General features: G+C 40.7%; 1 protein-coding gene across 3 annotated transcripts in view; it reads left to right on the top strand.

Moving 5' to 3' along the window:
* The window catches only part of bnipl (BCL2 interacting protein like), a 74,461-nt gene that overhangs the window by 56,906 nt on the left and 5,498 nt on the right, over positions 1 to 12,057 (top strand). For all 3 annotated transcript variants that reach the window (XM_072238322.1, XM_072238315.1, XM_072238329.1), the window contains 5 exons: positions 229 to 402; positions 3,944 to 4,046; positions 6,757 to 6,888; positions 7,336 to 7,422; positions 10,228 to 10,326. In XM_072238322.1, coding sequence (XP_072094423.1) covers positions 229 to 402; positions 3,944 to 4,046; positions 6,757 to 6,888; positions 7,336 to 7,422; positions 10,228 to 10,326 — 595 coding nt within the window. The remainder of the gene's footprint in view (positions 1 to 228; positions 403 to 3,943; positions 4,047 to 6,756; positions 6,889 to 7,335; positions 7,423 to 10,227; positions 10,327 to 12,057) is intronic.

The raw sequence follows: 12,057 nt of genomic DNA, 5'->3' as shown, positions 1-12,057 counted from the left end.
AGTCGCCATTTAGTGCCATCTTGACTTCGCTCCGCCTCTGTAATATACAAGAAGAAAAAAGTTGTTTTAATTCACTTGTTAAAAATTGTTGTTGGTCTCATAAAATTTTGGACTGAGGAAAACCTAGCACCACATTGCCACATAAGGCATTTGTGAGCTGGCAAGGATTACAAATCTCCAAAAGCTGCATCCTTTTGAGTTCAATAATGTGGTTTCCCCTCTGACCAGATGACCTGCCACGGGTGTACCGCTCATTATCTGACACAGAGAGTTTCCAGGGTCATGTGACAGATGAAGAGGCGGAGGATGGGAAGCTGTGGAGGGTCTTCCATATCGGGGAGCAGGAATATCGAGTGGACATGGCTGCCGTGGATCCGTACAAGGCAGTCATTTCTCATGGAGGTGAAGTATTGGTATGAATGTGGGGTGATTTTATTTTTATATGCTTAAAAAGCATATTGAGCTTCTGCTGAAGGCTGCCTTAAGGAGCTATGTGCAAAAATAGGGAGAAAACCCTTTGAGCATCGGTGTTTAATTTCACTTTTCACAGGCAAGTGATGTGAGATTGGGCAGCAAGGTTGTGGATTAGTTATGACCTTGAATGGGGGAACCAGATTCTGAGATGCATGTTCTGCTCCTCTTTCAAATACTTTCTTTATACTATTCATTGTGTCATTGTATTTTACTGGTTCATCGTGAGACTCTGGATATTTTGGGTATTAATTGATCGAACCTTACAGCAAAAAAACTGATTTGTTCTCCCCCTATCTCTGCACCTTTGGGTATCATAACTTCAACTTCCCATCTCCTGTATTCAGTGCCTTGATTAAAGAAGGCCAGTGTGTCAAACACCACCTTTGCCACCCTATTTGCCTTTCAGTAGACTATACACTTGCATTCCTAGTCACCCTGTTCCATGAAACTCCCAATAGCCCTACAAGTCACTGTATAATTCCTACCCTAATTTGATCTCCAATTCTTGACTTTCCCCACATCAGAATCAGATTTATTATCATTGGCCTATGTTGTGAAATTTGTTTTGTGGCCGTAGTACAGTGCAAGATATAAAAATTACTAAAAATTCAAGAAGTAAATAATGCAAAATGACAAATAATGAGATGGTGTTCATGGACCATCCAAAAATCTAATGATGGAGGGCAAAAGGCTATTGTTAAAATATTCAGGCTCCTGTACCACCTGTCTGATGATACTGATGTGAAAAGGGAAATTCCTGGATGCTGAGGGTCGTTAATGATGGATGCCACTTTATTGAGGCACTGCCTCTTAAAAATGTCCTTGAGGAGGGGGAGGATTCTGCCTGTGATGGAACTGTGAGTTACAACCCGCTCTAGCCTCTAGCAAACCTCTGCAATGGGAGGCTTCAGACCAGACTGTGAAGCAGCCAGTCAGAATGTTCTACACCATATGTGGCGCTCCACTGGTCAAGGTCAACCATGGATATCGTGTTCCAGCTGTCTACGTGATACACACACCAGGGCAGTAGGATATGGAGAGCAAGCTGTTGCCCATGTGGGAGGCTCCCCCTCTCCATGCAGCTGATGAATCAAAATAAACAGCAGAGACCAATACAGTTTGGTACCAGTGTCATCACAGTAGTTGCCAGTCAGTGTTGAACTCAACGTAAGACTGCCTTAGGGACTCCAGGTTTGTATTTTTCTTCAGGGTTTACTCCCAAAGCCTTCCCCATGAGTGAGTATAGCTGCAAGACTGTAGAGGTTTGAGATCAGAGTTTTCTGTCTCCTAGGTGAGCTGCCAAACTCGGCTGATGAGCCCCATCTGCCCGAAGCGACTGATTTTATGGCACCAATAATCAGACTTTGCCCCTTCTCTTGTCAATAGAAACAGTTCTGCCAGGCTTAGTAGCTAAGGCACACATGAAGGCCAGGAGCTGGACTTGATTGTCAGAGGTTATTTGAAAGCCACATCATTGGGAGCATTTAATGGGTAGTGGGAGATAGTCCCCTGGCTATGACAATCTTAAGGTACCTCTACACCATCCATCTGTAGAAATTTGCTGGAGTCTATAGTGGCACTGAAATCTCCTCAAACTCCTAATAGTGTAAAGCCGCTGGTGTATCTGCTTCATGAAGATCAGACTAGATTTTATGAGTAATTAAAGCAGAAGTGGGTGCAGTTACTGTTACAAGAGAGAAAGTGCTGAAAAAGCTGAAAGACCTAAAGGTACATAAGTCACTCGGACCGGAGGAACTGCACACTAGGATTCTGAAAGAGGTAGCGTTAGAGATTGGGGTGGCATTAGAAATGATCTTTCAAAAATTATTGGACTCTGGCACGATGCCAGAGGACTGGAAAATTGCAAATGTTACTCCACTTTTTAAGAAAGGAGGAAGACAGCAGAAAGGAAATTTAGTTAGCCAGTTAGCTTGACCTCAATGGATGTCAGAGTCAATTGTTAAGGACGAGGTGATGGAGTGCTTGGTGACACAAAGCAAGATGGTACAAAATCAGCATGGTCTCCTTCAGGGAAAATCCTGTCTGACGAACCTGCTGGAATTCTTTGAGGAGATTACAAGTAGGATAGATAAAGGGGGATGTAGTGGATGTTGTATATTTGGACTTTCAGAAGGCCTATGACAAGGTGCCACACATGAGACTGCTTACCAAGTTGAGAGCCCATGATATTACAGGAAGGTTACTAACATGGTTAGAGCATTGGCTGATTGGAAGGAGGCAGTGACTGGGAATAAAAAGATCCTTTTATGGTTGGCTGCCAGGGACTAGTGGTGTTCCACAGGGGTTGGAGTTGGAACCACTACTTTTTATGCTGTATACAAATGATTTAGATGATGGATTAGATGGCTTTGTTGCTGAGTTTGCAGATGATACAAAGATTGATGGAGGGGCAGGTAGTGTTGAGGAAACAGGTAGGATGCAGAAGGACTTAGACAGATTAGGAGAATGGGCAACAAAGTGGCAAATGATATACAATGTTGGAAAATGCATGGTCATGCACTTTGTAAGTAGAAATAAATTTGCAGACTATTTTCTAAATGGGTAGAAAATCCAGGAATTTGAGCTGCAGAGGGACTTGGGAGCCCTTGTGCAGAACACCCTAAAGGTTAACTTGCAGGTTGAGTTGGTGGTGAGGAAGGCAAATAGCATTCATTTCAAGAGGTCTAGAATACAACAGCAAGGACATGATGCTGAGGCACTGGTGAGGCCTCACCTTCAGTGTTGTGAACAGTTTTGGGCCCCTCATCTTAGAAAAGATTGGAGAGGGTCCAGAGGAGGTTTGCAAGGATGATTCCAGGAATGAAAGGGTTATCATACGAGGAACGTTTGATGGCTCTGTGTCTGTACTTGCTGGAATTCAGAAGGATGAGGGGGGGATCTCATTGAAACCTCTCGAATGTTGAAAGGCCTAGACAGAGTAGATGTGGAAAGGATGTTTCCCATCTAGCGCAAGAGGGCACAGCCTCAGGATAGAGGGGTTCCCTTTCAAAACAGATGCGGAGAAATTTCATTAGCCTAATGGTAGTGAATTTGTGGAATTTGTTGCCACATGCAGCTGTGGAGGCTAGGTCATTGAGTGTATTTATAGCAGAGATTGATAGGTTCTTGATTGGACATGGCATCAAAGGTTACGGGGAGAAGGAGGAGATATGGGGAAAAAAAGGATCAGCCATGATTGAATAATGGAGCAGACTCAATGGGCCAGATGGCCTAATTCTGCTCCTCTGTCTTATGGTCTAAAACCAGGTAATTGCAAAGGGTTCACAAACTTTTTCTTGCAACTGTACTATATACTCCAGAGAGATGGTCTTCAGAGCCACCTATGCATTCTCCAGAACCACCTACTATCTACTCAGCTAATGCCCAGGCAGAGACCTATAGTTTCATCAAAAGTGGAGAGAAGGGAAAATGAGGGATTTATCCAAACTTTTTTTTTTCTTTCTTCCAGGTTGCTTTGGTGAGAACCTAACAGCAATTATTGTGTTCTCTTCCTGCTATCTGCCTGAAAGTAGTCACCCTGACTATGAGAATGTAATGGAAAATCTATTTAGGTAAGGACCAGAATTTTTAAAATCTAATTTCTTCATTGATAATTCCTTGCTTGTGGAGTGATGCAAAATCTCAAGGCTTTATATAGTGGAAATTGTATAGTTGGTAGTATGGACATGGGAACAGGTGGTGTTTTTAGCTCCTACATCAGTGAGACCATGGCTGACCTTTGAGTTAACTTCATATGTCCACTTCTTTCCTGTGTCCATTAAACCTTTGGTTAACAAAACTCTGTAATTTTAAATTTAAAAGATCAGCATCTTGTCTTGTCCATACTGCACCAACTGCTGCCGCTGGGCTATAAACGTGCAGGAGCAATGTGTGGTTAAGTGCCTTGTTCAAGGACACAACACGCTGCCTCGGCTGAGGCTCGAACTCGCAACCTTCAGATCACTAGTCCAATGCCTTAACCACTTGGCTACGCACCAATTACCATTTGTGGAAGAATTGAAATTTCCTCAAAGCATTTGGCTTTATAACATTTATCTGTGCAATCATGCCAATAGCACAAAAGCATTATAATTGAACCATATTTTTCTTGTTAGCTTCCATTTCTGCACCTCACCCTCCACCAACAGCACTCCGTCCTGATAATATGTAATGATAGAAATTGGAATGTGGTAATCGAAGACTATTCAGGGCCAAGAGCCTATTTGCCCTTTCAATGAGACCGTAACTGATCTTCACAAACACATTGACGCAACCAAAATACTATCAACTGCTAGTGCTTAAATTTCCGAATGATCCTCAGCCTCACCAGCTTCTCGCAGGTTTTCACCACTGCTTTCTGTTATTCATCCTGAAAATGAAAATGAGAACAGCAGGTACTGGCAATCAAAATATAAATGAAAATATGAAATATTCAGCAAATCAGGCAGCCTCTGAGAGAAACAGCTAAAATTTTAGACTGAAGGTATTTCATCAGGAGGAGCTTTAATGTAAAATATTAATTCTGTATTTCGTTTAGCCTATAAAACTTGGTTTCCTTGTTTCTCACAGTCTACTCAACATCAAAAATACTTCAGTCCATTAAAACATGTTTCTATGTTCAGACAGCAGTACTTAGTTTAAGCAATTATTTTACCCTCATCTTTTACAGGTAAGAAGCACTTACCTTATGCAACAATCACATTTATTTAATGATACAGTACAGCGCGGAGTACTGTAGGCCCTTCCTGCTCTTTAAGCCACTCTGCCCCAGCAACCCCATAACCCTGATTGTCCAGTGATTAGGTTAGGGTTAATTTACAATGACCAGTTATCCTACCTGGTACATCATTAAACTATGAGAGGAAACCAGAGCACTCAGGGAACACCCACGTACAGTGACTCCTTACAGAAGAGAGCCGGAATTAAACTCTGAACTCTGGAACTCCAGAATGCCCTGAGTGGAAATAACATCACACTAACTGCTATGGGACCTTCCACTACTGTGGCTCCATGGAGATCTGGATCACGCTAAATCAGTGACTCCCTTGCAGAATTAGTGAATGTCTAACGTGGAACCAACACACTATGGTCATTAGTACAAAGGTACCAACTCTGGAAGTAGAGGTTAGATTAAGGGTTCTGCTCCAACCTTGGGGGAAAAAAAAAATCCTACATTGTATTTCAAAAATTTTGTAAGGAATCATCCCAGCACAAAGCTCATGGTCTACCAGGCAGCAGTGATTCCTATTCTGCTCCTACCTATAGCAGGTACATCAAAGCACTGGAAAAATACTCAACACCCAGTCCTTGGTTAACTCAGCTGGCTATATTGGGTAGACCATATCATTTGTATACCTGGCATTAGATTTCCAGAATATTCTGTCTGAAACTTAGTGATGGAGGAGATTACAGATCTACAGAAGGGAAGTTTCAAGGATGTGTTCAAAGTGGAGTGTTTGGGATGTCAAGTCAAGGCACTGAATGGACACAAAAGTTCTACAGTTGTGGAAAGAGGGTGCCACCTCACACATTCCTCATCTGTGCACACACTCTGTGGTTAGCCACCTCGGAGCCCACAAACCCAGAGTGGAAGTTGGTCACCCTTGATGCACAATAGTGCAAGGGAAGAAGGAGGATACAAGAAAACTAAGATAAATAGTTCTCCCTAGAAGGCATTATTCTACTTCGGAAACTCATCATCCTGCTTTTTTTTTAAAGCTCTATGTTCCCTATCTATACTCATGGGAAGTTTACACACTCCATATTGTTCCTTGAGGGCTGGGAGAGCAAACATTACAGCATGTAAGTGGTTTACCAGCTTGGGCTTCCCAATAGATCATTGGAAGGAGGAGGAGGAGAATGCCAGAACTCTTAAGTCGGATCTTCTATGGCAGGGCTTGTAAATGTTTTCTATTACCAACAGGAATTCCACAAGCTTTTGCTGCACTTCCTTAAATTCCCCATATTATTCAGGCTTTTCAGTGAGAAGTTTTCTGTTTTGTTCTGGACTGTGTTGTGAGAAAAGCTTCCCTCTACATTCAAGTCTTTTCATCACAAACAATTCGCTTGAATCTCCCTTCCATTTTCAAATCCCTTCATGTGTGTCTCAGAGGAAACTATAGTGGCAAGTCGAGGGACCTTATTTTCCTTGGATTTTGATTGATCTATAAACACAATGGTTAGATGCTAAGAATGTGGAAACAATTTCTAGCACTTGCCATCCATTATTTGTTCATTAAAAGATTCACTGAGGAGGTGACATGAGTGTTCTTATCTCTGCAGGTATGTTATTGGAACTCTGGAATTGTTGGTGGCTGAAGATTATATTATTGTGTATCTAAATGGTGCCACAACACGTAACAGGGTGCCATCAATCAGCTGGCTGAAGCAGTGTTACCAGACTATTGACAGGAGGTAAGTTTTACTGAGCAAAATTAACTTCAGAAAACCAGTACAAGTAGTTTAGAAGGCTATTCAAGCAGCAGCAGCATCATCATCATATTCTAAGGGGCAAAAGATGGGTAAATGTTCGCCTTGCCAGTGACTGTCTGTATCCCGTCACTGAATAATAAACTGAAATCTCAGTAATGAACCTGATCAAGAGCTTTGGAGAAATAGGCTAAAGACATTATTCAGTAACCCCAGGGTAGGAAGATATGATCTCAGAATTATGCCATTCTGATTTTATTGATTAGTTTGGGGAATTGGGATTAGGTTTTACTAATATAAGATTTCATCTTGGATATGTAAATCAGGAAACCTTTGAGAATTGAATTAAATTATCCATTTAGATGGAGATTTTGTGGGTGGGTGTTAGCTATTTTTATTGACTTATTCCATAATTATATTTTTTTCCAAAAGGCTACGCAAGAACCTGAAATCACTCATTGTGGTCCATCCATCTTGGTTCATTAAGGTGATATTAGCTATTACACGGCCCTTTATAAGGTGAGGCTGTACTTATTTATTAATGTGAGATTTTGTGTAATTTGTATTTGCAATAGCAAAACAATCCTGAGGAAGAAATAGTAAATCTGTCCCCTTAGTCCCTTTAATTCATTCAGTGCAATTTTCTTGAGCCAGTGTTCTCATTCTTCCCACATTGTTTATTGAAAACTTAGGTTTGTTTCTCAATTTTGCCTTAAGAATAAACAAAATTCATCAATACAGTGGATTTCAGTTAATTGGGCCACATTGGGACCTGTACATTTTGGCCTAATTAAACAGCTGCCCCAATTAGCCAAAGTTTCATGGAAATAGTTAAAAAGGTTTAGAAAAGACAAGCTAACAAATTATGCATTTAACTGAAATATAGGACAAATTAGAACACTTCCAATACTGTTACAGTACTATAAAACTGTATTAGTTCCTAATAGTTATCGGTGGAGGAATTCATACAGTGTATGCTGCTGTGCTCTTTCAATTGACTGTAAATTAACAATCAGTGTAGAAACATAGTGTAGACGATGGACCTCCTTCGTACAATGCTTTTGATGATTGCATCCTCCAAATCTTCATTTTTATTGTAACATTAAAGATAATTTCTTTTTTTCCCTTTTAATTCTTCATAGTCCCTAATTTGTTGAAGTAACAAAATCCTTTCATTTTCACTCCCAGCCGTTTCTGGCATCTCCAAACCTGAATGCTTGAAACCGCAGTGAGAAAAACAGTTCTAAGTTGTCTTGCCACAATAGTAACAAAATCACTGCCTTTTTGAACACAAACATGCACAAATCATGTTATTTAACGTTGTTCACTCTAAGCACAGTATAGTGTCTGATGGCCACAAAAGTGCACGTCACTAATGCTAGTGAGAAACTGTTTGGCAACAGTCTTCCGTCCCAATTAAGCAGCATAGCATTCCAAATAACAAAGGGAATGCTGGCTATTTTCTTGATTAGTTTGTGCTATTAGATAGATAGATATACTTTATTAATCCCGAGGGAAATTTGGTTTTGTTACAGCCGCACCAACCAAGAATAGAGCGTAAATATAGCAATACAAAAACCCCAGACAATCAAACAACAAAATGCAAACTCTGCCAGATGGAAAGTAAGTCCAGGACCAGAGTTGTCTCAAATAAGCAGCTGTTCTGATTAACCGATGGCCCAAATAAACAGAATCCACTGTACTTCCTTTATCAACTATTCTGCTGTTCTGTGCTGTGATGTTAGTTGTGGTTCAATGAATAAATGGCATTTTCCCTTGATTTTTTTTATATATAGGCGCAAGAGATAAAAACAGAAAATATAGATTTATTTACCACTGCAATAGTGTTCTGGTAAAAGTACCTTCTCTCAGATGGAGCAAGGTATTCTCTACCGACTTGAACAAATTTCAAATAGTGTATGGGGAGCCCCAAAGAGTTCTCTACAATGTCCTGGGCATAATTTATCGCTTAACATCCCAAAAGATGACCCATCTTTTTTGTGTGAGCTTGGTGCATGCAAATTGCCTTGTCTCCTGAATCTTAGCAATGTCCTTACCAAAAGATTAATCCTGGAAGGAAGCATAATAGAAAATAGATACATTAATTTGTTTTTAATCAGAAGGAAGATGGAGATCTGTGGGTATTTGCTTAAATTTTAAAGAAATGTCACTGTTGTAATGCTCTTTAGGAAGTATATGCTATGAACGAACTATCAAAGAATAAAATGGGATATAGATCAACTACAGACATGGACAAAGAAGTGGCAGATGGAGCTTAACCTGGGCAAGTGTGTGGTCTTGCATTTTGGGATGTCAAGTAAAAGGAGAAAGTATATAAGCTCCTTAACAACACTGAGGTACAGAGGGATCTTGGGGTCCAGGTCCATAGCTCACTGAAAGTGGCTTCACAAGTGAATAAGGTAGTAAAGATGGCATATAGAATGTTTGCTTTCATTGTTAGGGGTGTTGAGTATAAGGGTAAGAAAGTCATGAAACTTTGATCAGACCACATTTGGAGTATTGTGTGCAGATCTGGTGGTCTCATTATAGGAAGGATGTGGAGAAGGTGTGGAAGGGTTTCACCAGAATGCTGCTTGGATTGGTGGGTATGATCTATAAGGAAAGGTTGGAGAAACGTGAGTTGTTTTCCCTATAGTGTTGGCAAGATAGAGGTTTTTAAAGTTGTGAGAAACCTACAAACGGGGTAGATGGTCAGACTCCTATCACCAGTGTAGGAATGTCAAATACCAGAGGACATACTTTTAAGGTTAGAGTGAGATATTTAAAAGTGACATGGGGGTCTAGAATAGATAACCAAAGGTAGTAATGGATTCAGGCAGTTTGGTGGAGTTTAGGAGCTTTTAGAATATGAAAGGAACAGAAATATATGGATAGTACACAGGAAGAAGTCATCTAATCTAAATTAACACAACGTGTGGGCTGAAGGCCTGTCAGATGCTGTGTTCTGTATCCAAATAAAAATTATTTTTCTTTCATTTAACAGAAATCAGGTGATGATTTCATTGTACTGAGAGATGTTGATTTGGACATCTGAGTTTCTGCTGCTTACCTGATTAATGCTGGGTTTGTCTCTTTGGAATGCTCATTCCTAGTGAGCTGAGGAAGCTTGTTAAGTATGTTCAGGACAGATTTTCTTTGGTAAATGGCAGTCAAGGATAATAGCCATCAGGCAGGAATGTAAAGTTAAGACCAACGATGAGATCAGCCACAGTCTTACTGAATAGTAGAGCATATCAGGAGCCTTATGGCCTACTTCTGCTCCTATTCTGTCCTAACACACTGTTACTTCTCTTTCTTCAACAGTACAAAGTTTAGTAGAAAAGTTCGGTTTGTCAGTAGCCTACAAGAACTTTCAAAATTAATTCCAATGGAACATGTACATATCCCAGAATGCATTAGAGAGTAAGTACAACTGATATTACAATTTGATTTATGTTCAAACTCATGTTTTATGGTGAAAGCACTGGAAATTATTATTAAGCAAGGAACAATAGTATAAATGTTGCTGTTGCTCAACTTCTCCCGTTTGCTACACAATACAAATGCAGAAATTTCCAAACGTTCAGTCTGTTGTTTATGTGCCAGGTTGTGGGAGAAAATTAAATGTGGACTAGGTGCAATGAAAGGATCACATGTAGAATGGAAAGCCACTGGAAATATCAGTGGAAATATGAACAACATATTTCACCACATATGCCAGTGATTAAATCTGATTCTGAATCTGCATCTTGCTCCTCAAAATTGCTGTGTAGTTTTCAAGGATGTTTAATTTGTCAATAATCCAGAGTAGCTAACTTGGATTAGAGCAACAAAACTGACACGAAGTATAAATGCCTCTAAGTTTTGAAATCTACCAACAAAACTAAAGGGATATCAAGGAAGAATAAATAAGGACGAGCCAGAATAATAAGCACATTATAATAACAATAGGAATATATATAAGATAGATGCTTTATTAATTCCAAAGGAAATTACACTTCACAGTGGCATTACAAGTGCACAGATGTGCGAATATTAGAAGAGAAGAAAGAATAAAAATAAGCTACCTCAAACACTTAGAGGAAGGGGTCATCACTTTCCTATATAGGCTGACACATTATAGAGCCTAATGGCCGAATAAGAATGACCTCATAGTGTTCTTTGGAGCAGCACAGTTGTCTATTACTACAGTGCTCCCCTGTTCAGGCAAGGTCCAGAATTTACAGGATTTTCTGTAGAGTCCTTTGTTCTACCACAGATCAGTGTCCAGTTTGACTCCTATAACTAAGCCAGCTTGTCTACTCAGTTTATTGAGCCTTTTGGCATCACCCGCTTTGATGCTGTTGCACCAACACACCACCGTATAGAAGATTGTACTGGCAACAACAGACTGGTAGAAAATGTGAAGGAGAGACCTGTATCTGCCAAAGGATCTCAGTCTCCGGAAGTAGAGGCAACTCTGGCCCTTTTTGTACACAGCCTCTGTGTTGATGCTCCACTCAAATCTGTCATCCAAGTGCACCCCCAGGTACTTGTAGCTCCTCACCACATCCATGTTCTCGCCATCAATTGTAATGGGGAGCAGTGCAGGCTTAGTCTTCCTAACGTCTATCACCATCACCTTTGTCTTATTGATGTTGAGCTGTAGATGATTCAGCTTGCACCATTTGACAAAGTCTTCCACCACAGCCCTGTATTCATCCCCCCGTTCTCCTTTTATACACCCAACTACTGCTGAGGTATCAGAATTTCTGCAGATGACATGACTCAGTGTTGTATCTTAAAGTCTGTGGTATACAGGGTAAACAGAAAGGGAGCCAAACAGTCCCTCATGGGGCCCCAGTACTGCTAGAGCTATGCCTGTCACATAGCTCTTTAGCCACACAGACTGTGGTATGCCAGTCAGGTAGTCCATTACCCAGGATACAAAGGAAGTGTCAACTTGCGTTGAATGGTGCCCCCCCCCCCCGGCAGTGAAGGCTGTATGTTATTGAAGGCACTAGGGAAATCAAAAAACATGATCCTCACAGTGATGCCCTGCTTATTCAAGTGGGAGTAGACCCTGTTCAGCAGGTAGGTGACAGCATTGTTGACTCCAATGTGCTCCTGGTAGGTAAACTGCAGGGAATCAAGGGCAGATCTGACCGGGGTCAG

Source organism: Mobula birostris, chromosome 2, assembly GCF_030028105.1.
Source record: "Mobula birostris isolate sMobBir1 chromosome 2, sMobBir1.hap1, whole genome shotgun sequence".
In the NCBI taxonomy this organism is placed as follows: Eukaryota; Metazoa; Chordata; class Chondrichthyes; order Myliobatiformes; family Myliobatidae; genus Mobula; species Mobula birostris.
Note: the sequence above shows the minus strand (reverse complement) of the source record. Positions and strands in the feature narration are given on the sequence as shown.